The sequence below is a fragment of the Anopheles arabiensis genome, chromosome 2 (genome assembly GCF_016920715.1).
Source record: "Anopheles arabiensis isolate DONGOLA chromosome 2, AaraD3, whole genome shotgun sequence".
NCBI lineage: Eukaryota > Metazoa > Arthropoda > Insecta > Diptera > Culicidae > Anopheles > Anopheles arabiensis.
In genome coordinates this window covers 41,937,993-41,960,920 of record NC_053517.1, presented here as the reverse complement: position 1 = coordinate 41,960,920, position 22,928 = coordinate 41,937,993, and the positions used below count along the sequence as shown (strand labels likewise).

General features: G+C 45.0%; 10 protein-coding genes across 16 annotated transcripts in view; 2 read left to right on the top strand and 8 right to left on the bottom strand.

The window, feature by feature from the left end:
• LOC120898671 (flotillin-2) overlaps positions 1-8,260 on the bottom strand; it is a 154,167-nt gene extending 145,907 nt beyond the window's left edge. The window contains exons 1-2 of one of the 7 annotated variants that reach the window (XM_040304820.1): positions 8,140-8,260; positions 6,090-6,495 (exon numbers count right to left, since the gene is read on the bottom strand). In XM_040304820.1, the coding sequence (XP_040160754.1) occupies positions 6,090-6,138 (49 nt within the window). In that variant the 5' untranslated portion in view covers positions 6,139-6,495; positions 8,140-8,260. Of the gene's footprint in view, positions 1-6,089; positions 6,496-6,721; positions 6,848-7,274; positions 7,488-7,922; positions 7,991-8,090 lie in introns of those variants that run through there. The other 6 variants (XM_040304823.1, XM_040304821.1, XM_040304825.1 and 3 more) reach the window with 6 other exon arrangements.
• Positions 8,261-8,421: 161 nt separating this feature from the next.
• LOC120898674 (serine/threonine-protein phosphatase 4 catalytic subunit) lies at positions 8,422-11,007 on the top strand. Its single transcript, XM_040304833.1, has 3 exons — positions 8,422-8,959; positions 9,073-10,227; positions 10,305-11,007. Exons 2-3 carry the CDS (start codon positions 9,434-9,436, stop codon positions 10,432-10,434), a joined length of 924 nt encoding a protein of 307 aa, XP_040160767.1. The 5' UTR covers positions 8,422-8,959; positions 9,073-9,433; the 3' UTR covers positions 10,435-11,007.
• Positions 11,008-11,257: 250 nt separating this feature from the next.
• LOC120898673 (NAD-dependent protein deacylase Sirt4) lies at positions 11,258-12,592 on the bottom strand. The gene has a single exon (XM_040304832.1). The coding sequence runs from the start codon at positions 12,375-12,377 to the stop codon at positions 11,430-11,432; it is 948 nt and encodes a 315-aa protein (XP_040160766.1). The 5' UTR covers positions 12,378-12,592; the 3' UTR covers positions 11,258-11,429.
• Positions 12,593-14,248: 1,656 nt separating this feature from the next.
• Positions 14,249-15,271, bottom strand: LOC120894296. The gene is made up of 4 exons (XM_040296802.1): positions 15,136-15,271; positions 14,850-15,056; positions 14,693-14,782; positions 14,249-14,609 (listed from the first exon to the last, which is right to left on the bottom strand). The coding sequence occupies exons 1-4, from the start codon at positions 15,205-15,207 to the stop codon at positions 14,385-14,387; spliced, it is 594 nt and encodes a 197-aa protein (XP_040152736.1). The 5' UTR covers positions 15,208-15,271; the 3' UTR covers positions 14,249-14,384.
• Positions 15,272-15,469: 198 nt separating this feature from the next.
• Positions 15,470-17,180, bottom strand: LOC120894300. Its single transcript, XM_040296806.1, has 4 exons — positions 16,644-17,180; positions 16,351-16,560; positions 15,921-16,010; positions 15,470-15,844 (listed from the first exon to the last, which is right to left on the bottom strand). The coding sequence occupies exons 1-4, from the start codon at positions 16,668-16,670 to the stop codon at positions 15,695-15,697; spliced, it is 477 nt and encodes a 158-aa protein (XP_040152740.1). The 5' UTR covers positions 16,671-17,180; the 3' UTR covers positions 15,470-15,694.
• On the bottom strand, positions 17,181-18,040 carry LOC120894299. Its single transcript, XM_040296805.1, has 4 exons — positions 17,863-18,040; positions 17,588-17,788; positions 17,426-17,512; positions 17,181-17,358 (listed from the first exon to the last, which is right to left on the bottom strand). The coding sequence occupies exons 1-4, from the start codon at positions 17,926-17,928 to the stop codon at positions 17,218-17,220; spliced, it is 495 nt and encodes a 164-aa protein (XP_040152739.1). The 5' UTR covers positions 17,929-18,040; the 3' UTR covers positions 17,181-17,217.
• Positions 18,041-18,093: 53 nt separating this feature from the next.
• Positions 18,094-19,021, bottom strand: LOC120894298. The gene is made up of 4 exons (XM_040296804.1): positions 18,886-19,021; positions 18,612-18,812; positions 18,438-18,524; positions 18,094-18,355 (listed from the first exon to the last, which is right to left on the bottom strand). The coding sequence occupies exons 1-4, from the start codon at positions 18,946-18,948 to the stop codon at positions 18,203-18,205; spliced, it is 504 nt and encodes a 167-aa protein (XP_040152738.1). The 5' UTR covers positions 18,949-19,021; the 3' UTR covers positions 18,094-18,202.
• Positions 19,022-19,190: 169 nt separating this feature from the next.
• LOC120894297 lies at positions 19,191-20,375 on the bottom strand. Its single transcript, XM_040296803.1, has 4 exons — positions 20,095-20,375; positions 19,806-20,009; positions 19,637-19,723; positions 19,191-19,551 (listed from the first exon to the last, which is right to left on the bottom strand). Exons 1-4 carry the CDS (start codon positions 20,248-20,250, stop codon positions 19,414-19,416), a joined length of 585 nt encoding a protein of 194 aa, XP_040152737.1. The 5' UTR covers positions 20,251-20,375; the 3' UTR covers positions 19,191-19,413.
• Positions 20,376-20,486: 111 nt separating this feature from the next.
• Positions 20,487-22,039, top strand: LOC120894302. The gene is made up of 4 exons (XM_040296807.1): positions 20,487-21,287; positions 21,380-21,571; positions 21,649-21,735; positions 21,824-22,039. Exons 1-4 carry the CDS (start codon positions 21,249-21,251, stop codon positions 21,962-21,964), a joined length of 459 nt encoding a protein of 152 aa, XP_040152741.1. The 5' UTR covers positions 20,487-21,248; the 3' UTR covers positions 21,965-22,039.
• Positions 21,953-22,925, bottom strand: LOC120894295. The gene is made up of 3 exons (XM_040296801.1): positions 22,790-22,925; positions 22,306-22,713; positions 21,953-22,213 (listed from the first exon to the last, which is right to left on the bottom strand). Exons 1-3 carry the CDS (start codon positions 22,859-22,861, stop codon positions 22,073-22,075), a joined length of 621 nt encoding a protein of 206 aa, XP_040152735.1. The 5' UTR covers positions 22,862-22,925; the 3' UTR covers positions 21,953-22,072.
• Positions 22,926-22,928: the final 3 nt, after the last annotated feature.

Genomic DNA, 22,928 nt, shown 5'->3' with positions numbered 1-22,928 from the left:
TTAATTCTAAATAGCACACCACCCAACGTTCCCCTTACTAAAATCCCACACACTACTACATCATGAACACATCGTTGTGACGCATTGTGCATAGTGAGAACAGAAGAACAAAAAAAAACGAATATCTTCCACCCGACGGTAAACACTTGAACCCTCTTCTCTAAAAAACCAACCCCTCGCGCCGTGCGGGTCGGTCGGGCAAACTTCTGGCGCGGGTTAGATACCAAAGATGCGAATCCTTCTCCCGGGTGGCTGTAAATAACACACTCGATAACACAGCCCGGTGCGCCATCATGTAGCGCTAGGCAGGCTGGATTCGATGCAATATTTAAAATATGAATATTTACCCTCACAACTCCATTCGTACGCTTGTTGAATAACGGTGGGCCATCAACAGCCGAACAGAAACAATTTCCCTCCCACACCTGTATTGACCTGCCACCATCCTTCTGTTCAGGTGCATGGTTGGATGGTTTAGTTCCTCACTGGCCGAGCATAAAAAACGACCATAAAAGATCCGACACCAGTTCGCCTTTCTTGCCACATGTCCGCAGTAGCTGCTGTAGAAAACAGGGAAGCCAGAGACGTTTGAAGTGGATCATCCCATACTAATAAAACCTGTCTGCCACATATGCTGTTGTGCCTTTACCCACACAACGACATACATTTTGAGAAATCAAGAAGAACGTAGAGAACGAGTGTCTATGTAAGCAGCAGTAAAACGTAAAATTTGAAAATTGTTCTTATTTATATCATCTGAGACTCAGTCAAAGAGGTGTAGGGGAACCTGGGACAAAATGGTTAGGGGGGGGGGGGGGCGAAATGGCCACCTACATTATTGGCAAATTAACAAGTTTATTGAAAAACATCAATTACAATGTTTAAAGCCCACCATGAACGTTTCATAAACTAAGATTTCACAATAATTGAATAAATTAGCAAATAAAATGTTTGCTCAAAACGATGCAATTTTCACCGTTTCGAAAATAGGCTATTCGTACGAATGTAATATATAATTAGAGAAAAATAGCACTGTGTATCCAGGCACATGATATTTATTTATGATTTACGTGAAAAAAGTAACCATTTTAAACCAATTTAAAATTTTACATGTTCAAGTTTGTAATATATTTCTTCTTCTACTTTGGCACAACAACCGCTGTCGGTCAAGGCCTGCCCTGTACCCACTAGTGTAGTGAGCTTGGCTTTCAGTGACTTATTTTTACCATAGCAGGATAGTCAGTCCTACGCGTATGGGGACGCGGTCTATTCGGGACTTGAACCCATGACGGGCATGTTGTTACGTCGTACGAGTTAGCGACTGTACCACCAGACCGGCCCAAATAATATAATAATATATTTCACTTGGGACAAAATGTTCGTTCGAGCTTGGGGCAAAATTATGTGTATGTTTCGACAGGAGCAACATGATGAGGTTGTGGTATAAGCTAAGGTCGCTACAATATACTAGTTTTACATAAATAAAACTGTGCTGTATGTATTACTAACAACACGTGAAATGTTTAAATATTCCAGCATTTAATTTATTGAAATTTATTGAAATGTAACAAAACACGTTAAAACAAAACTTCAAACTATATCCTTACTATTTTACCTAGATGCAAGAGCTTAAACCAACGCCTAAAGTCCAATAATGTGATCCATTTTGCCGCTTTGTTTTGATGTGTTTTGACATTTCGTGTAAGACCATTTCATGACTTTTGACGTTGATTTTTAGTCATTTTAAACATATATATTTGTTATTAATGCGTAAACTTCTGATTGCTTTTCAGGAATAAGACCTTGAAGTATCGATTGCCGTCAAAATTACAGTGTAAAGTGGTTTAACCAATAAAATACCAATACTAAAATGCTTACCAGGTCCATTTTTCCCCGCTTTCTCCTACACAAAATGTATCTAAAACTATAGCATAAGTGCAAAACAATATCAGCAAAAATGGACATTCATTTAAATTTATCCTACAGCACGATAGAACATGATCTGCAAACCATCACTCGATTGTTTTTGTTTGTAATCACAATTCTATTTTTAAACCCCATCCTAACTGAAACGTTCTCCACCAAACACCGACAGTTCACTGCGGGCAATCCATCAGTCCAGCTCAATGTCCTGCTTTAAGCCTTGCCGATGTGTCCTGGCGGTTGCTGCCGTGGGGCTACGGGCTGTCCCACCACAGCCTGCGTTCGACCCAGTTTGAGCGAGAAAAAAATAAAAAGAAGCCTCCAATACTGCAGCATCCGTCCAAGCGGCAGGAAATAGCGAACATCCGCGACAACTCCGGCGCTGGCACCGCCACACCACGCTGACCACCCAAACGCGCGCCTTCTTGTGGTAACGGCTTTTCCACAAACCAGCAGGAGAGCCCACCTTTCTATTAGCTACCCTTCCACGTCCGTACAACTCGCTACGTCCTGGATTCGATTCGACGAACGCTTCGCAGATGAGCAAAACGGTAACATTTAGAGCAAACCAGGCCGGCAGCATCACGCAGCAAAGTTTACTGGGCAGAGTGAAGGTCGGAGTCGGAGTGTGCTGGCCGTGCCAAAGAGGAGATGTTCCGGCCATGGGGATATCCAGTAGAAACATCACTATTGCAGCTATTTTTAGCCGGCAAAACGACGCTATGACGTCAACGAACTGTTGACGGGAAGGAAAACTGTTTGCGTGTGAGTGTTGTGGAAGTGTGGAAAACTTAACATAGTATCACACTGCGCGTCTATGCTAAATGGGGAGCACACGACCTCGTGGGAAATGGCAAAAATCGTGAAAGCAATGGAGCAATCGAACAAATCAAATCAGTTCAGTTAACACGTGATGGGCACATGGGTCGATGGGACAGTGCAAGCAAATGTTTTGCTCGGCTTTTCATCTTAACTTGTTAGTGATACGACACAACATGCGAAATGTTTTGCTGGTGGAGTTTTACGAATATTTCCGCCAAATCAAAAGGGTTGATCAGCCATATCAGAAAAGCCTATAATTACATTCGCTTTGGCCTTTCATTGTTGAATCGTATATGATGGTCCAAAACAGGCTTTGTGGATGTGCAATTTCATATCTGCTCTATAGTATCCTTCCCCAATCCGGGCACATACTTTTTGTATCAAAGAAGAATATTTTAAATCACCTTTAATTCATCTGGTCATTAATAGGACACTACATAGCCGTTGTCCTTCCACTGTTAATGACAGTAACAGTTTCACGAATAATTTATTCTATTGTGACACATGCCACGACATACACACACACTAACACACGCATTCGTGGAGCCATTCAGTATCGATTTTTCTTACACCCAGGACACCCTGGCAAAAGCATGCTAGAGCGTGCGAACGCCACGAGACAGTGTCAACTTGAGAAGACGGATTGCGCTTACTACCAACCTAGGCGCAGCACGGCAGGCACGGTTTCCTACCATTAGAAACCGAAAAAGGCTCGACACTACGCGCTACGCTCTACGTCGTACGGAGCCACATAAGACCAGAATGAAAAAAATAAAGATACCAAAAAAAAACATCCCATGCCGATGCGAAAGAACGAAACTAATGCACAGGACGGATGACGCGGACCCCAGTTACGGGACATCCTGGCGCCAGGCGGATGAGTTTTATGATGGGGAAGTAAAGTTTACTCGGGCGTTCATGCGACGAACCGAGGCGGCGGCACAACATCATCACCACACCACGACAACACGGGACCGCATATCCGTTTACTTAAAGTTGTGCTCTGTATGGAGACGGTTTTAAAGGAGCTGCGAAAATCTATCGTTCTAGTTCCACCGCTTGAATAATGGGTACGCGGCAAATGGTCGATGGATGGAAAAGAATATTCATGTTGAAGAAAGTAATGTGTCGATATTTTTAAACTAAACACCACATACACACACACACGCGTGGTTGGACTATTGCAGATGCATAAAGGTGTGTTGTAGCAGGGATGAAGTGAAGTATTTATCACCTGTGCAGCAAATAAAGCCCCAGGACCGGCAAACCCTGCACAATTTAATTAACAAAAGTGCTTCCTGGCGAGGATCGATTCTTGGCTGCACCTAGTTTGATAGCTGTCAATCAACAAAATAAATAAGATATCACTAAAAGCCAAAGCACCAACGACAACACTGGGCGAGAAGGAAAGCTTTTGCTCCAAAACTGATCTTTCCACCAAAACCAAATTCATTCCCATTAACGAACCGACAATAGTTTACCGACATATTGTACAAGCATATTGTGGCATCTTTATCACAAAAATCTACCCATCTTGTTAGGTTTCTTTGAGCTGAGCATACCCTGAAATAAAAATATATTATTTAACTAGTGTGTGAAAGTGGAAATTCACACTCACTGATGCATACACACAACAGTGAAATGCGTCCCCATCAACCGTGGGTCGTTGTTGAGAGTATCATTTTACACCCATGCCATGGACATTCGTTGCCTCCACTGTGTCACCCGTGGCCCTTGCGATTGAGGTTGAAAATCGATTTTCCACACCCATCAAGCTCTCTCGCCGGCGACACGCTCTCAAGCGCTAGCAGTAACGCAATATCTTGGACAAACTATGGCAGTTTGGTTAATGGGAAGATAGGAACATTTAAGAAACGACTGGTAAGAAAAGCCCTCCAAGTGTTTCAAGCGTACGTATGCGGAGGGGATGGCTTTTGTTTTTAGTTCACCCTCGAACACAGAATCATGCGAAGGACCTCAATACAGTGGATGATAGTTTAGCCGTTAACATCGTATCCAGTTTCCTACTCGTATGAAGGATTTGACTCGTTCTTGCGAACCTTGGGCAAGCTAACATGAAAGATTCGTGGTACTCGGAGATTTTTATGTTCTTTCTAATCACTTGCTTACTCCTGAATAGTGCAGGCCCATAATGAATTAAATAAACGAAATAAACATTACAGATATATTTTTTGCAGAAAATCATTAAAATTCAGTATTTCATCCTGTTAAAATGTATAATTGTGTACATTGAATCAGTTACCTTAAGTTTTTCTTAAGTACTACCAAGTGTAATTGTTCCATGGCAGCAAGCCTCAACAGGTTTCTGTTCAGTAGAAAAATTGAAACAAGTTCGGCTGTGTAGGAACCAACTTGTCCACCATTGTAAGAACGAACGGAATCAATCAGTTACCTCAAGGATTTCTAAATAACTTTTTTGAGTATTTTAGCAAGCACTGATTTGTTGAACTAAATATTCTACAATGGGTATATGATTAAGTGATCAAGGCCCTCCGACCAGGACCGAAAACATTTTTGAGACCAATAAGAAGTGCTTTCATCTACATACGCGTATCAAGGCTAATCTGGCAAATTTGTAATGGATTTGCTGATACTGTATATCTATAACATTTTATTTTACACACGTAACAGCCCTTTTGTCGGGCTCTTCAAAAATTAGAGAGTTATTGAGGGCCACTTTCACAATACTTTTGCTTAATGAGGGAGCGTTAAAATCTTAATAATTAAAAAAGAAACTACATAAGTCTATCTGCTCAGAATAAAGCAGGATTGTAATACTAAATAAATAAATAAATTTAACCGCTACCGGTGCGGTCTCGTGATAAAGTCATCAAATCGTACGTCTTAATAACATGACCATTGTTCAATAGCTCAATCAAAACCCGATGTGTTCTGTACGAGCAGCAATCATCTCCTCCAACCATCGTAGGTTCAAGCTACATATGGATCGTAGCAAGGACTAACTATCCCGAAGAACCAAAGTAGCGATATTAAATATAATAGAATTATAAAGAGTATTCTAGCCGCCACACTCAAAATTGTATAAATTAAATAAATTAAATAAGAAGGAGGATTCTTATTTTCCTTTGCTTTCCAAGCATGGTTACCACGGGCTGTGAGTAAAAAATAAACGTTGTCAAAACCAAAGCAGGTTGTGCTATTTTATCGACCCAATGCATCTTCCATATCAGACAAATAGAGACAATTCACATTGGGTTGTTAACAGCAGGTATACATATGTCGTCGGAGGCATAAATGATAACGAAAATACCCATGATAAGAATGGTGCCAAACTCCCAAAAAAACAGCTCCCGAAAACGTACCTGATACGATGAGGGCCTCGTTCGGTCCAACGGTGTGAATGTTCCCCATCGATGCAGCGTTCCTTCCGTATTGTTTTCTGTTGCAAAAGGTGGATTATTTTATTCACTACCCGTCGAAAGCGCACTTAGTGTACAGATTTCTCAATTCGTGACACTAGCGATGTGTCTTCACTGCTGTCGGTGCTGAAGGCTTGAATAAATTACCCAGGTGAGCACGCACACCACCAAGAACGCACGTGTTAAACACAACTTAGTGCCACCGACGCGCACACGCACACAGACACATAGTACACTCACACTAATTTTCACTTTCTCTCTTGCTCACTCACTCTTCACACAGCAGGACATTCACAGAGCCACCATTGGCCGCCGGGCAGACCTTCGATGCACTAACAGAGGGGGAATACTAAAAAAAAAGAGGCACACCGCTATTAAATGGGGAGAAAAACACACGCAGCAATCTAGGTGGATTGACAAAAAACTGCTTGCGAAGGAAAAATGGTACACTTAACAATGCCGCACACACACACACACTTAGCACACCGCTTGGGAATTTTCTAATTTTATGACACTACACGTGAACGGCAATGGTTTGACTCGGTGATGGTTTGCTGGGATGGTTCAATTATCACCTTTCACACAGCAGGCTGACAATGTGAGTTAGCACCAATGGTTAGAAAATCGCAGCATAAAACGATCTCAGTAAACGTTTCGCGGTACCACATGCCGCAAAAACAAACATTTTTGTTTTAATACACTCCGCTTTCCATCCTATTGCACCCAACCTAGCTATTGAAGTTTAAAATAGAACTTTCTAAAAAGATGCCCCTTCTATAATTCCAACCCATGTATCCTGTGCACACGTTTTTTCCCCCGCAACTCAACCTACCAAAACGCTGGTGCACAAACACAAACACACGCGCGCGCTGGTCTTTTTCCGATTTGTGTGCCGATTTTTCCGACGAGCGACTCTCGTGCAAGGCACCGCGCGATGTGTCCTTCCTGTCTGTCGAAAATTTCACCGCAAAATTCACACTTCCTTTCTCCGAGATATTCCTCCCACAAACGCACACACACATACACACAAACATAAAATAGCAATTCTCAATGCAAAATTTGGGATGAAAATTTGTTAATTTTGCAGCACTCTCACGTTAAACGATACCTTCTTGCACTTTTACCTACCACCAAATCCTTACAGAGATAAAATAAAAGGACCCCACTTCTTTCCCTGTTCACTCAATTGCACCGAACCGAACGCTCCTAGCGTTGACGATGCTACACGCTCTGCTACACTAACGCAGCCGCCAAGTTTTTCCGCAGTTTTTCCCGTGCGTGCTTTTCGCTCGTTTTATCTTCACCCCACACGGCACAAGCGGTACATGTATACACGCTTTTCTCGCGTGCGCTTGTGCTGTGGAAGGAGGCGCGCGGGAAAATTTCACCCATAAACACACACACGGACGCACGGACAGAAACAACAAATTGCCGGCGCGCAAACTCCCTATGTCCTCGCACACATCGATACGTAGCTGAGCGCGCACCCAGCACGGTACGTCATCGGCTATTCGCTCCGTGCGAATACTTGTGTTGGTGCAATACAACGATACATTTCGAGGGATGAGTTACTGTGCACACACACACACACACACACACTCGGTGGTATGCGCACTGTTTGATATTAAAGCGGACGCCCTGTTCTTTTCGATGCGAAGAGTCCGTCAGCCCATCGGCTCCAAAAGTGGTTGCTAGATCAGCACCGATGTGACACGGGGTTCGCTTTTATGCACTATGCTTTGCGTAAGTTGAAAAGTTATGCACGCAAATCCTCACCCAAAACACAAACATAAACACACACGCGCCCATAGCCCGCCCAACAATCTAATCTCACCCAGATGACCTCATCAATTAGAATGACAAGCACGCACACTCACACATTGCAGTGAGGTTTGGGTTGTGAAATTCTTCAAATCATCATGCTTTGATAAACTCTGAACTTACAACAACAGAAACTTCACATTTATTAGGATATGGAAGATTTGTAACTTACTTTTTATAAAAAAAAATCAACACGGCGCGTGCAGCAACAATTCAATTCACAGTGTAACACTATCGGTCATGGACGATGGCGTTTTGATTTAGATTTTTTATTTTATTTATTTTCTTTATTTTATTTAGAAGATATACAACAACTATTATTCTATAATACCTAACTAAAATGAAAACAGATTTTTATTTATCTTAGCAAATGCCGCCTTTTGCAAGCCGGTTCTACAGTGTGCGCGTTTGACAGATTGATTCCGATCCGATCCGTTCCAACTGTCATTGTGTAGCCGCGACCGCATCGCTTCATCGCAAAAGAGGAACCTACACGGCTTGGGAAAGCCTCCAGAACAAGCAAAGAACTATCCGCCGGATAACAGCGCGGCACTCGTGTGTTAGGTGTGCGTACTTATTTTACGATACTCGACACGGAAAGCGCTCTTAGTTTTCCACCCCCCGGTCAGCCCTTCTAGCCGAGTTTCCGCACAACCGAACAGTGCCAATCAATAGAGTCCGCGTACGTCGAGACGCGCACCGTCTGGCTTGGACGAATGCATAACCGCTTGCACCTCAGCCGCTGTCTGCCTCTGTGTCTTTACCGTTTCACCCTGTGCGTGCATGTGTGCGTGTCGTGTCCTGCTCCTTTCCCAATATAACATCCCGACTGCCGCGTGAGTGGATTGCTAAATGCGCTCGAATCAGACAGCACGGTCGCCGCACGCTACCTCCAGGGCCTTACAAATACTCCGATAGGTCGTGCCTAACAAATTTGCAGTGAAGCTCCAGCAAGCGGTCTGTCCGTAGCCGCCGAACGCACGACACGGCAGGTAAGGAACGCGACCATGCAGTGCTGCCCTTTCGGCCGCTATTCCAGCCTGCTTCCCCCCACACATCAACCCATTTCGGGCGCATAGCTAATCTCGAAGGTCATTGTTTTCAGATTGTTGCGGGTCTTTTGTTTTATCGAGCCAGTGGCAACAAACGGGAAAGCGAAGAAAAAGAGGAAGAAGTAAGAAGCATCACACGGGCTTCATCTGTCATTCCTCTTTGCCCGATCTCACCAATACAAACCACGCACACAGCCTCACAGACCGTGACACATCGAGCGCGCGCTTACACATCGGGCCTGTTGGGTCGGGAAGAAGAAAGGAAGAAGAAAGCAGCGGAAGCAACAGAAACGCGGCATCCTCTCTCGCTTGTTATTGTTGCTGCCTGACGGACCCCGTTCAGCTATTCGGTGTGTCCCGCCTTTCGCCTCCACATTCATCTACACTCCCCCACCCTCCCTTCCCCGTTGTACGATGCCAGACTACAGTGACCTGGACCGACAGATCGAGCAGCTGAAGCGATGCGAAATCATCAAGGAACACGAGGTGAAGGCCCTGTGCGCGAAAGCGCGCGAAATTCTGGTCGAGGAGGGCAACGTGCAGCGGGTCGACTCGCCGGTAACGGTGTGCGGTGACATTCACGGCCAGTTCTACGACCTTAAGGAGCTGTTCAAGGTCGGGGGCGACGTGCCGGAGACGAACTACCTCTTCATGGGCGACTTTGTCGACCGGGGATACTACAGTGTGGAAACATTCCTGCTACTGCTCGCGCTGAAGGTACGCTACCCGGACCGGATCACGCTGATCCGCGGCAACCACGAATCGCGCCAGATCACACAGGTGTACGGGTTCTACGACGAGTGCATACGCAAGTACGGCTCGGTCACGGTGTGGCGCTACTGCACCGAAATCTTCGACTACCTTTCCCTGTCCGCCATCATCGATGGGAAAATTTTCTGCGTCCACGGCGGGCTGTCCCCCTCGATACAGTATTTGGATCAGATCCGCTCGATCGACCGCAAGCAGGAGGTGCCCCACGACGGTCCGATGTGCGATCTGCTGTGGAGCGACCCGGAAGACACACACGGCTGGGGCGTATCGCCCCGGGGGGCTGGCTATCTGTTCGGCTCCGACGTCGTGTCACAGTTTAATGCCGCCAACGATATCGACATGATATGCCGGGCGCATCAGCTCGTGATGGAAGGTTACAAGTGGCACTTTAACGAAACCGTACTCACCGTCTGGTCGGCACCCAACTATTGCTATCGGTACGCATTATAGCAGGGGTTTACATTATTATAACTTGGATCATAACTTACGCTTTATCTTTCTTTCCATCCTGCAGGTGTGGTAATGTGGCCGCAATATTAGAACTGAACGAAAACCTTCAGCGCGACTTTACCATCTTCGAAGCAGCACCACAGGAAAGCCGCGGAATACCGTCGAAAAAACCTCAGGCAGACTACTTCCTTTAAGTTATCTTTCATTGTGGTGTCCCTACTCCTTTCCCTTCCTTCCTTGCTTTTTTTTTATTGTACACCCTTCCATATGTGTGCGAGTATGTGTCCCCGTTCGATCGGCCACATTATCTGTAAAGGCGCTGCTGAAGTGATCGATAGCGACGAGAAGAAAATGTTCGCCATTAGTTTAATACATTGTAACCTTGACACATTAAAACACAACTCTTTTGGATGATTTCATCCGTTATTTTACGCGACCACTTTTGACCTCGGACCAGCCCCTGTGTCCCGTCACGGGTGCTTGATGTGCTTCGCTCTATCCTGCCGCCTTTCGCATCCGAGGTGGACACATGACACAACAAGTTCTACGTACCTAATTTTTGTACTTCTGATGTTTGAAGGTGGTGTGAAGTATTTTCACAGTTTCTCTCCCAGGAAAGCAATAGAGTTTTGAGTTTTGTCCCAACACAATGGTCACGACGATCACGACGATGAGTGAATGGCAGGAGTGTTGCGGTGTGCGAGAAGAAATTAATGCCCGCATTTGTAAACAGTAAAAATAAAACATTAAAAGTATGACAAGACGAATACGGCAGTTTGGTCTGTTCATTGATTTTCCCGCAAAGTGACCACTGTAGACGATCATCCGGCAGCGGTTGGTATGAACCATGTTTAATGTTAATTACAAAAAGGTAAACAAACCGCGCAAGTTGCACGATTGCGTTTAATTAAGATACTTTAGATAATAAGTATTGTAACCCGCATTTCAACAGGCATACAAGGTTTAAATCGATCGTATTTCGGGTGAAAATACAAAGAATAATAGGAAAACAGTATGTGTCGGGTGTTTAAAACAATGTATTAAAATAATATGAGGTAACAAACAGGTTTAGGTACAACTTTTAAATACGGCTGCATCTAGCCAAGACTCGTCCTTATGTACAACAGTTTTCTGTTTTTCTCGCGTCAAGTCCGTCAAATAGCCAGCCAAATAACTCTTCTTTTCAACCTTATCTGGCAGGCTTGAACAGGTTTGCCATTACTTCGCCGCAACGGGCCGAAATTTTAAGATCCGCTTTCGGGTCACCGCGCGTTGCACCTATGTTGACGATAGCAACCGGCAGCCCGAGTTCCTTCGCCTGCAGTATTATCCGATAGCCCGAGAAGACGGTCAAGCTAGAGCCGAGCACGAGCACACCGTCCGACTCGATGATCATTCGTACCACTTTCTCGATCCGCGGCATCGGTACGTTGTCACCGAAGAACACAATTTCCGGCTTCAGATTTCCGCCACACTGCGGACAGGGTGGTATTTTGAACCCCTGCACGTACTCCATCGAAAGCTCCACGTCACCGTCCGGCCGCATCGAGGTCGAGTTATCCTCCATGGCCGGATTTAGCTGGTCCAGAATGATCTGGAACTCGTGCCGATCGATACGATAGTTGCAGCCCTTGCCCCGCTCGTCCTGACTTCCGATGCAGATCACATCGAATCCGCTGCCGTGCAGTTCGATCACCTGCTTCGAACCGGCCTTCCCGTGCAGCCGGTCCACATTTTGCGTCACTATTCCGCTTATCCGTCCCTCGCGCTCCAGGCGCGCCAGGGTGTAGTGCGTAACGTTAGGTGCGATCGAGGAAAACCTTGGCCAACCGACATAGTTCCGGGCCCAGTAGCGTTTCCGGGTGGCTTCCGATTTGACGAAATCACCATGCTGTATTGGTTTGTGGTTGGAGCGGGCATATAAGCCTACGCCCTCCGAACGGTAGTCGGGAATGCCCGATTCGGTCGATATGCCCGCACCGGTCAGGACGAGAATGTGCGGTTTGTCTTCGAGGAACTTTTCCAACCGGCGGCAATCGCTCTCGTGTGCCGGTTCGTGGGCTGGCACAAACATTGAGCTCGAATTGAATCTTTTCCCATTGATCTGCGGCACTCGAATTCCGGCCAAAAATCTCATAGTACGGCTATTAATGGGTTCTTGTGTTAAAATCACTGTTACGTTAGCTACTATCGAACGTGCACTCGGTGTGTTATTGTTTTGATGTTGTTTTTCTTCTCTGCGTTGTCAAACCAATTTTACTTCACTGCCCCGCACGGCAAAACCCGGTTTTCGGGAGCTCACCGACGCTCCAAATCGGTCCGATTTACCCTTGCTGGCGATTGTTTTTGTAAGTCATTGTGACGGTTTTTGAGGGTACAAGATGGCCGCCAAAAAGCTCGCGCTGGTGTGCGACTGTGTTGGTGGACAACATTAAATGGCCAAAAAATAAATACACTCCACCTCCCCTCTCTCTCATTGTCCCCCCGGGCACCTTCATTTCATGTGTGTGCTCCGTCGTCTCACTTGCTCATACATGTTCCGCTATCGCATCAGCTGATGCGGTGGTGGCCTTTTATGTACAGTCTTCATTTACGGGTGCTCTTGACGCTGAGAGAATCGAGGAAAGCCGACGTTGAACTTTTAGCGGTGCTTTTATTAATGTATTTATTCCGTGCCGAATCTGACGAGGCCATTTGCGTGCCGTGCACCTTCTTGGCTGGACAAGCCGTTGCTGTTCTTTATGTGATGGTTATTGCATCCTATTGGCTTCACATTGCTCAGCTCAAGATGATCCGGAGGATGCTTCGCTCGTATGAAATCAAAAACGTTATGTTGCTTCCAGACACATGCGTTATCAAGAAGGTGTTTGAGAACGACGTTGCTATCGCCCCAGCCGTGGGACATTGTAACACGGCGTAAAGATGGTTCGGATGATGGTTCGGCGTCGTTTGAACAGGTGATGTGCGGGTCGATCCGAACCCACCGGGTAAGAGCCATCCGTTAGCAACCCGGAGTAGTTCGTACAAGTCGGTGCAGTAGGCACAACAAAGCATAAGCAATTGCAACCCGTTGGTTAGAGTCTGGTCGAACCAAAGTAGTTTCAAAACCCGACCCTAACTCGCTACACTAATGGGGCAGAGTCGCTTATCCTTTCTTGCACTATTCATTCGGATTGAGCCATACTCGTTGCACCCACGGAACAAAATCTTTTTTGATTGGCTTACACCTGATTCCGACTCGGGTTGGAAAATTAATCGTATGTCCCACAATTGCTAGATGAAAATTACTTAGAAATAGATGGGTTTACTGTGTAGCATTGAGTCGTCAGCTGTCTGGCTCGTTGCCATACAGTGCGTTGCGAGCAGATGATCGAAGGAAGATAGTTATGATAGAGAAAAATATGTTTGCAACAACAAGAAACATTGTTTGGAGCGATTACAGTACTGCCTAACGCTATTCCGATGTAGCAACTGATACAACGAACCATAAGGTATGTACAGTAGCGATAGGTAAGATGCACTTTTCCGGACGCGAATCCAGCTTTTTCGTGTGGGGTGAGGGAGAATGTCACACAAAAATTTAGCCGGACTCGACCGGACTCGTCCAGAGTGAGCTAAGTCAAATCCGTTGTCGGAATGAGTTTTTCAGAAGCGGGTTTGTAGGGGTTTCACGATTCCACTCCGGACTACTCAAACATTAATGTACAGCAAAGGAAGTGAGCCCAAACTCATCTTAATCCTAAAACTGCATAATGAAGACTGTACCACCTGGGCAAAAACTGATCCGGATCCTACCTGGGCAAGGAACTGACCATGGACCCAATTTAGACCAGAATGTGTATCTAATTTGCTATTCTCTAGGAATTGATTCCATTACAAAATCCATTACTGCCATTGCAAACAACTATCAAACCCATTAAGACGTGATAATAATTTATTTTCAGAGTAAACACAACACATTGCAAAGCATTACTATTTCAGGGATATGTTCAGATAAAATGTATGTAATTGATAGGTAGTAAAAATGACGTGGTAGCTCCTTTATTTTTCCTATTACGTTTTACGATAATTTCTGGAAAAAAATAGATTGTTTTGTGATTTTAAATTATAATGGAGAATTGTTTTTATTGATAACATCTCCCAATTAAACTTCATCCTCTTCCACTTCCGATTCTTGTTCTGGCGGGGGTGTCGGTTCCTTTCCTGGTACTACAAGAGGTGCTTCCCGAAATGGATCCATCGTCACGTTCACTTTCCGGTAAATTTTCTTCAAATATAAACACAGAACATGATCGCACCAGGTTCCAAACTCCAGGTAGTACTTCAAACTATTCCTATAGAGGTCTAATTTTAGCAGTCCAGCCTTCATCTGCGTTTGAGAAAGGAATGAGAAAGCGGTGAATAATGTTACACATTTATCATAAAAATCTTTAGATTCCTCGTTTCACTCACTTCACAGAATCGAACATCGTTCACTCGGCCAGGTGTGTGATGCACGGTGTAATAATGCTTGTTGAGATCTTTTGAGCTTTCAAACAAATGCTGCAAATAGAGTCATGCTTGTTATGAGATACAGAATATGCAAAGCTTTACCAGAAGCTACACTTACATCACAACATTTGATTTCCACCTTCGGCAACCGGGGATGCCGGATATAGTCCGTTGACACGGTGGTGTACTTGTACAGTAGGTTCGTCAGCAGCTCTTCTATGCTCCACAGATTCATCATAAATTGCTTATCGCATAGATCCCACGTTTCGACGATGCTATCGTACCGCTCGAGAAAGTATTTTGTTTCAATGATAAAGTTGTATGTCTAAAAGTTTACGCAAAAGGTTTCACAATTACAGACGGAACAATCACTAGCCCAATAAAAAAGGCACAGAAACTCTCACCAAACGCCATTGTGCTACATCTTCGGGCGTTTTAGCACACTTGCGGAACTTGATCGTGTCCTCTAGAATCATCCTGTCACTCGATCGCTTGCCGTCCTTCGACTGAAGGCGAGACCGAGCTTTCACTAGAAGTTGAGCATTACTTCCTACATTTCTTACACCTCACCTTCCCTCCCTACTCGTTCGCTTTCAGATTCGGAAAAAATCCGAAAATAGAACCATATACTATTTACACGGTAAATAGACCTTTCTTACCATCCGAACTCGTGTAAGGACGCGGGCTCGTGTGCCTATCGTGTGCACGCGTGATCGCAACAGAAACACTGCGCATCAATTAGTTTTAAATCGTTTTATTTATTCGTTACATGTAAACATGTCGTCTAACATGTACAGCATACACCATTCTTACCGTTACCCCTGTTTGGTGGATTGTGTTGATCGCTAAGTAATAACATTGACTTATCAAATAATTAAATTACACATTTAAACACACATTTTCTTAAAGGCTACACAAATGTCGGTGCACTCCTCGGTTGCTCACTGGCGTACGTTATCCTTCCTACAGATTGAACGTATCCAGCGTGATGATGATCTTTTTCAAGATCTTCTTCAGATACAAACAAAGATAGCGATCGGCGATCGTACCGTACTGTACGTACTCGTTGACCCTCCGGTTGAAAAATGCCAGTTTAAGCAGGGCAGATTTCAGCTAAGTAAAATGAAATAGAATACGATTGTTTCAATTTGAAAGTGCTTCTAGTTTCTTTGCGCCAAACTGTCCTTACCTCGCAGTTATCCGTTTCTTCAAAATGCGACTTCTTATGCCGGCAAGAGTGATGATGCAGCCGCAGATCTTTCACGGTTTGAAATTCAAGCTGCAAAAACAAACAAACACGTTATCGAAACCAATTGACCATTTTACATTCGCTCGTGGTGCCTCACAGGCGGATGGTTAAAATTAAATCGGAAATCGATCACTGCGCGGTGGTATGCATGGTAAGCTGACATTGTGCCTCGATCGGCAAACTTGTTATTGGCTACCACCATCGCCATTGATAGCTCGTCATTGAAGCCATTGCTATTTTTAGCACTTTTCTTTCTCGTCTCACCTCATCCACCCACCGAGCGATCGTTTATCATTATCAAGTTCATGTCAAATGCACTCTTTTCAGGCGTTTGCTTCCCATCACATCATCTTCTCTCGCAAATACTTACCTCACAGCATTTCAGATTGAAGAAGGGTTTGCTCTTCCGGTCACCGACACCCTCGAGGGAAAGAGTAGTAAACCTGGACAGCAGCTGTGTCACGTTCTCGTGGATTTCAATCAGATAGTGCAGAAAGAAGTTCCCCGACAGGTCCCAGTGGCTAATGATGGAATCAAACTCGTCCAGGAAGTACTTCGTTTCCGATACAAACTTTTCCACCTAAATTTTAAACAAAAAACCGCCTCGTAGGAGTAAGTTTCCATCTTTCTCGTTGTTTCTTCCCTGTGGAACGGGCTACTTACATCTCGGGTTTTCACAATCTGATCCATATTTCTTTATTGTTAGACGGTTCGCTAGCGTGGCACCTATCAAAAGGGTGTTTTATGTACGATACTCTTTGCGTAAAACGCTTGTGTTTCAGAAATGAAACAAACTCAACACCCTGATACTGTGCAAACACGAAATTCGAACCAGTTTTGCTTATCTGCGCCACCAACTGCTGCTATGCAGTACTCAAACGGAAGCTGGTGCTGTACTGATCTACAACGCGTAAAATGGTTTACCAAGAAAATTTTCTCGCTCATCACAAAACGCATCCGCCCAGCGCCCGACAAACCCCACCGGACGGAAATCACCCCCTGTCCCTAGAACCGAATCGGAAAAGCCGAACACAAAGCCGGAAGGAAACCAGAGCCTAAAGGGGTGAGGGTAGATCCTACACGCAGAAGGGCCTTTACCATGCGAGCAGTTCCGTTCGAGAGCGCGCGCGCCTTTGGTGTAACATGATCATGATCTCAGGGTTGTTGCAGAGCGCGCGGTGGATCGCGAAGGGTGTTCGATTCGTTTTTTTGACTGTTCGATGTGTTTGGTTTTATTTTAGAACTTCAAGGTACAAGAGATACGTTTCGCTACTCTCTTCAAGTCCACCAGCATGGTGCATGTGTACTCTTTGCCAAATCGCGTATACTCGTCCAATCGATGCCTCATATGGTCCAACTTGGCGAAGGCGGACTTCAGCTAATGGATAGAAATGAAGAAGAAAAAAACACAATCATTTGTACCTTTTACGGGCCTCTAAACTCACCTCCAGCATGTTTGGATATACGAGAAACGCCTCGTTGTGAACCGTTTTGTAATGCCTGCGGAACTGTTCATTACTGGTGAAACACAACTGTTGGAGGGAAAAAACAGGGACCCGTTAAAGCTGTATGCACATTCAAATGTAGGGCACTCTTCAAATGCTTACTCCACAGCACATCATTTCCTTTTCCGGTCGTGTACTACCATCATCCAGCGGTGTTGCGTCGAACTTTTGCAACAGTATCTTCACCTTCGAGCGTATCTCGCGCAAGTAACTTTTAAACACCAGCTTATAAAGATCTTTGTGCAGCACAATTCGGTCATACTCTTTCAAGAACGTTTTCACGTCATTTTGGAAGCGATCGAGCTGAAACGATATCTCATTTTCAATAATCCGTGCACACAGGGTCTATCTGCATCGTTTGCCTCAGCTTTACATACATTTTTGTATTTATTGCTGTAGTTGTAGATATTGGTATGAATATACACCGTCGTTGGAACACCCATGAGCTAGGCAGAGTATCGATTCGAAGGACACACCTTAACTTCTCTAACCACCAGTAGGAACTGAGCTCCTGTCCAGGGGGAGCAAGCTAATCCGGCAGCTTCATCTGTACTTTCTTTCGCCCAAAGACCACCAATACCTCCGCACGCGGAAAAGAGCTGCGCAAATCCTTTGTAACGTCACGAGTTTATTTATTCTATGCACTAAAAATAAGAACGACACCCTAGTTCTTTTCCGTTGTTTTACCCACGAGCAGGAACAAAAGCAAATCCCATTCTACCACTTTGGGCCACGCTCCAACGTGGCGCACAAGTTGTTGGCTATCTTTTTCAAGTTCATCAGCAAAACGGCAGTAAATTCGGTACCGTAGAATGTGTACTCCTGCACACGGCGATGGAAGAACTGCAGCTTACCATGCCCTGACCGGAGCTGCGGGACAAATTAGGATAAAAATTGAAAATGCTTTCCATTCAATAAATCAACTCAAATTGGCGATCAATAATTGCAGTACCTCCACTATGCTGGGATGAATGAGTCGGGCAAAGTTATGAAACTCAAAGTAGTGCCTTTTAAGTTCCTCGCAGTCATCAAACAAAACCTGGCAAAACAAGTAGATCAATTTCCATCATTAATCACTATTGTGCCACACCGATCAAAGATAAACACGTTTTACTAGCATACTTACGCCACAGCAATACTTCTCCATGTACAGCTGCCCTTTGGTACCGCTGGATTGAATGTGCTGGAATTTTTGTAACAACTCCACCACGCATTCGTACAGTTGCTTCAGATGGCGCCGAAAGCTTCGGTGGTATGCCAGGGAGTGTTGCACTATGTAATCGTACGTTTCCAGGAAATGTTCCACATCGGTGGCAAATTTGTCTAACTGCAGAAATAAAAATAAATTGGTAACGCTGTATAGCAAGGAATACCTTGGGTAAGTTCCTGCGCGTACTTACGTTGCGATATTTGCAGCTAAAGTCCAGCGTACGTTTGCGAACACAGGTCGGAGCAGAAACCATGGTGTAACACCGCCAAGGACTATCGAACCGTTCGATTAGGAAGTGAGATTGAAAGTGATTTCCCCATGGCCATTTCCGGGAAAGTGGACTAGCACAGGGTGAACAGTAAGTTATTCAACATTAGCTATTTAAAGATTTTCTACGATCGTTCTTGCTGGCTATATAGTTCTAGTGCGCTTCAATTCGTAGTAAGTAGTCATCATGTATCGGCAGCCAAACAAATAAATAAGAAAGGCTCAACGTTTGTTTCAGGGGTAACATTTATTTTATCCATTTTGGCGTTAAGCACATGACAAGTTAATGATCTAAACTGATCGTCATCCTGCTGGCAGAATGGCGGGAATTAGTACTGATGGCCTGGGTTAGTGTAGATTTGTATTTTACTGTTGCTTAAGAGCTAGTTGAGTGTTTGTATGTTGAAAGGTGTTTGAAGAGTCCCTTAAACCCCTCCATCGATGACTCATCTTATCCCAGATGTCCCGCTAGCACGGAATTGCTCTTTCGCAGTAGTCGCTTCAGGGAGAAGATCAGATCGTTGTTCATCGCTTTGCCTAGCTCGATATACGTCTTGACTTCGGCCGAATACGCACGAATCTCGTCAAGCTGTCGCGAAGAAAGCAAATAAGAAAACGTAAAGACGTAAGCAATCGGCACGGAAAAATAAAAAAATATAAAACGTTCGTATTACCTCTGGCAAGGAAATAGCCTTGTCTGCCTCGCTGTGAACTTCCTGATAGTGCTCTTCGAATTCTTCCGTATTAATTGCCTCCGCATCCTTAATTTCCAGGGAATAGAGAAAACGGAAATTAGACAAACATTTCTACAGAACCTCCAGCATTCTTGCTCCGGTGTCTTACCTCTCCGCCGCAGCACACAATGTGCTTGTACAGGAAATCCTCCTTGACCATCGTGTGCAGGATGTACCGTTGGAGCAACGTTACCAGCCGCTCGCGCAGCTCGTTCACCGCACACAGGAAGACGCTCTTGTGCTTGTCCTTGTTCTCCACCAGATCGTCGTACATTAACAGAAACTTGTTCGTTTCCGCCAGGAATAGTTTCAACTATTTGTGCAAACGAAATCGAATGTCTTTTAGCATAAATCTCTCCTTCTATACTGTATTTTTCCGCCTCTGGATGAATGCTTACCCGTTCGAACGTTGAAATTTGAGGCTCCTGCTCTGGTTCCGATTCAACATCGGATGGTGGTGCTGCCTCCTCGGATGCAGCCTTTTGCTCTTCGGGCGCATCTTGCGGTTCCACTTCCGTTGCCGGTGCTGCTCCATTTTTGTTTTCTTCTGCCATAATCTTTCTTTTTTGGGATTAAAATCACTCAATCAACTGTACACGAAATGCGTTTCGAAGCTTCTCCTTTATGGCAGTGTTGCTTCCCCTTGCTAGGACTGGGCACCTCCGCTGGTGAATGTTTAGCACTAAATGATGCTTACCAGCAGTTCAGTACACCTCATAAGCTTAGTGCGGCACAGTAGTCTTGTGTGTACCTACGGGCGTGTGTGTATTCGAGCTGCTCGTGCTTTACGAGACGTGACGAGGATTGCAGCTGCGCCGTGCACGAGCCATCTTCGCCATCGTAGCCATCATTATTCATCATCATCGCGAGGCGTGGCGTGCACACGAGCTTCACGAATCTTGTCGCAGCGAACGATGCACAGCAAACGGCCCGGCAATGCGGTAACATTCCTGCAAAGGACATACCGATCGTGTGGACGGTACGTTGCAGGCATGCAGTACTGAAGGCTGCACGCACTGGCCCAGCCGTTCGGATTTTCCGCCAAAACTGGCGCTAACCTATGAACGGGAGGACCTTGCACGCTGGGATATCATCTACAGGCAGCCATTTTCACCGATCAAACTTACGTTGACTTAATTGTATATAAAAGCAGCGAAATTAACAAACCATTCATTTTCACTTGTCGTTTTGAGATTGTTTGCTCTTAGTAGGAAAACAGTACTGTCTAACTTTGACGCCAACGACCTTTCAGGCTGGTTGCCTGGGCTCAGTTTTGGCTACGTTCCCAAGTTCAGCTTCTAACAATAAAATCTAGACACCAGGGTTGCAAACGAAGGAGAAATAAACACTCGGCATCAGAAGAGGGGAGGTGGGAATACAGCTTTCGTGTGCGATCCTTGATCCTCACATCAGTAGCAGCAGCAGCAGCAGCAGCAGCAGCAGCGCGAACATACAGTTCAGTAGCGTAGTCACTTTCCCTCGGTACATCGACAATCATCGCTCGACACGTGTTTAGTGGTGTGCATACTAACGCAAGTTTCAAACAGTAAGCATGAAGGCGGACAAACCGGACACAACCCCCTGGGATCAGGTAAGCATAGAACAAGAGCGTTCGAACATCTCGGTTCCGTGACGCGGGACGCTTTTAATCGGAATGTTTCGTTCTCGTGTTCGACGGACCAGTTGGAGCAGCTGGTTAAGGAAACGCGCAACTTCCTCGCCGAGTACGACGACATTGTGCTGCACAAAGAGCTCTACCGCACGCTGTTCATGTATCACCTGACTTATTTACGGGATGAGGTGATACAGTTGATGAAAAAATTTACCACCTTACCGAAAGACGTCGCCGAGGAGAAGGAAATTGACTGCTGTGGGGTACGCTGTGGGAAGGGATAGGATTGTTGAGAGAAGAGCGAACCGATAGCTAAAAATATCGCTTGTTCCTATTTTAGGTAATGTACCATGATAAAGATGCCTTCAAACAACACTACGAGGCAGCTCACAATAAGAAAGTTCTCCAGTCTGCTTCCATGTGTGAGGTAAAACTCCTACTCACACACACGCACTTATTGTTCGATAGGTGTTGCATAAATTCTATACTTTGCTTGTTGTCCTTTCTTTCAATAGCTGAAAATGTCTCTGACAAAAATTTCATTCTTCGAGCGACACCTGCAAGACTACATACTGGGAGGTTCCGTTTCGAGCTGTGAGCTTTTGCTGAACTTGCGGCGAATATTGAGACGGTTGGATCATACGTTAGAGTTTTAACTATTTTATTATACGTATATTGTTAATCCTATCGAGCACAGATTTTTAATTGAATAAACAATGAATATCCTCTTATGCTGTGCGGGTTTCGTTAACTTGTCCAAAATCCTAATACCGTATAATAGAGATAATTCTGCGCAACAGTTTCGTCAAATAAAAGCACAAACCATTATTGGACGCAATACCCGATGCGATCCATTCGTCCAGCTGTCCGCGAAAAACAAGCATCCGCAACATAGCCGCTTTCATCTGTACGTTACATAAAGCCACATTGCACATTAAACAGTCTCATTAATATCAACCCACGCGCAAACTTCGCTTTCTTCGCGGCTTCTACTTACCTCACACCTGGTGGCAGGCAAGAGGTACGTCTTGTCGTGTACCGCGTAGTAGTGCAGTCTCAGTGCAGCCAATGTACGGAACTGATCGTCGCAGCAAACCAACGGAAACTTCTCCTTGTAGCACTTCACGCGTATCGTATAGTCTGGGATTTCGGCCGGTTCGTCGTCCTTTCGCCGTTTGCTCTTCTTTGCCGGTTCGGGCATCGGAAAACCATACGGATCGGTAGCGACGATTGCTGGCTTCGGTTCACACCACTCGATTATGGCAAAGTTCATCAAAATATCAATAATGCGAAAGCGAATTTCTTGCAGGTAGTAGTAATAGAAGGTACGGTAGATGTCCTTGTGCAGTACGATGCGATCGAAATCGTCGTGAAATTGTTTCACAGTTGTAATCATTTTTTGGAGCTACACGAGATGGAAAGATACACGCTGGCAGGATAAATTATGTCCACAGATAGAGCTTACAGTCAACAGTTCCCACCTTATCCCATTCGATTGCTTCCTGGGCCGTCTCGAAGTACGGTCTTATGGAGAGATACTTAAGCGTCAACATCCTTGAAAACACTGAGTGGCGACTAAGCCGGAAGCTTTCTCAATAGCCCGGCTCGGTAGAACAGAAC

Coding starts and splice junctions, on each gene's coding strand:
- LOC120894296 (XM_040296802.1), bottom strand. CDS start 15,207: ATGATTCTAGAGGACACGATCAAGTTCCGCAAGTGTGCTAAAACGCCC. Junction 15,057..15,135: donor ATGTAGCACAATGGCGTTTG/GTGAGAGTTTCT, acceptor GTAAACTTTTAG/ACATACAACTTTATCATTGA. Junction 14,610..14,692: donor ACGATGTTCGATTCTGTGAA/GTGAGTGAAACG, acceptor TCTCAAACGCAG/ATGAAGGCTGGACTGCTAAA.
- LOC120898673 (XM_040304832.1), bottom strand. CDS start 12,377: ATGAGATTTTTGGCCGGAATTCGAGTGCCGCAGATCAATGGGAAAAGA.
- LOC120894295 (XM_040296801.1), bottom strand. CDS start 22,861: ATGTTGACGCTTAAGTATCTCTCCATAAGACCGTACTTCGAGACGGCC. Junction 22,714..22,789: donor AAGCAATCGAATGGGATAAG/GTGGGAACTGTT, acceptor CATCTCGTGTAG/CTCCAAAAAATGATTACAAC. Junction 22,214..22,305: donor TGCCTGCCACCAGGTGTGAG/GTAAGTAGAAGC, acceptor TGTAACGTACAG/ATGAAAGCGGCTATGTTGCG.
- LOC120898674 (XM_040304833.1), top strand. CDS start 9,434: ATGCCAGACTACAGTGACCTGGACCGACAGATCGAGCAGCTGAAGCGA. Junction 10,228..10,304: donor GCACCCAACTATTGCTATCG/GTACGCATTATA, acceptor TCCATCCTGCAG/GTGTGGTAATGTGGCCGCAA.
- LOC120894298 (XM_040296804.1), bottom strand. CDS start 18,948: ATGGTTTCTGCTCCGACCTGTGTTCGCAAACGTACGCTGGACTTTAGC. Junction 18,525..18,611: donor TGGAGAAGTATTGCTGTGGC/GTAAGTATGCTA, acceptor TTGTTTTGCCAG/GTTTTGTTTGATGACTGCGA. Junction 18,356..18,437: donor TTCATCCCAGCATAGTGGAG/GTACTGCAATTA, acceptor TTTGTCCCGCAG/CTCCGGTCAGGGCATGGTAA.
- LOC120894297 (XM_040296803.1), bottom strand. CDS start 20,250: ATGGCAGAAGAAAACAAAAATGGAGCAGCACCGGCAACGGAAGTGGAA. Junction 20,010..20,094: donor AAATTTCAACGTTCGAACGG/GTAAGCATTCAT, acceptor TTGCACAAATAG/TTGAAACTATTCCTGGCGGA. Junction 19,724..19,805: donor TTGTGTGCTGCGGCGGAGAG/GTAAGACACCGG, acceptor CTGGAAATTAAG/GATGCGGAGGCAATTAATAC.
- LOC120894299 (XM_040296805.1), bottom strand. CDS start 17,928: ATGGGTGTTCCAACGACGGTGTATATTCATACCAATATCTACAACTAC. Junction 17,789..17,862: donor ACAGCAATAAATACAAAAAT/GTATGTAAAGCT, acceptor ATATCGTTTCAG/CTCGATCGCTTCCAAAATGA. Junction 17,513..17,587: donor AGGAAATGATGTGCTGTGGA/GTAAGCATTTGA, acceptor TCCCTCCAACAG/TTGTGTTTCACCAGTAATGA.
- LOC120894302 (XM_040296807.1), top strand. CDS start 21,249: ATGAAGGCGGACAAACCGGACACAACCCCCTGGGATCAG. Junction 21,288..21,379: donor ACACAACCCCCTGGGATCAG/GTAAGCATAGAA, acceptor TCGACGGACCAG/TTGGAGCAGCTGGTTAAGGA. Junction 21,572..21,648: donor AGGAAATTGACTGCTGTGGG/GTACGCTGTGGG, acceptor TTCCTATTTTAG/GTAATGTACCATGATAAAGA.
- LOC120894300 (XM_040296806.1), bottom strand. CDS start 16,670: ATGGATCAGATTGTGAAAACCCGAGAT. Junction 16,561..16,643: donor AGATTGTGAAAACCCGAGAT/GTAAGTAGCCCG, acceptor TTTAAAATTTAG/GTGGAAAAGTTTGTATCGGA. Junction 15,845..15,920: donor AAGAAACGGATAACTGCGAG/GTAAGGACAGTT, acceptor CATTTTACTTAG/CTGAAATCTGCCCTGCTTAA.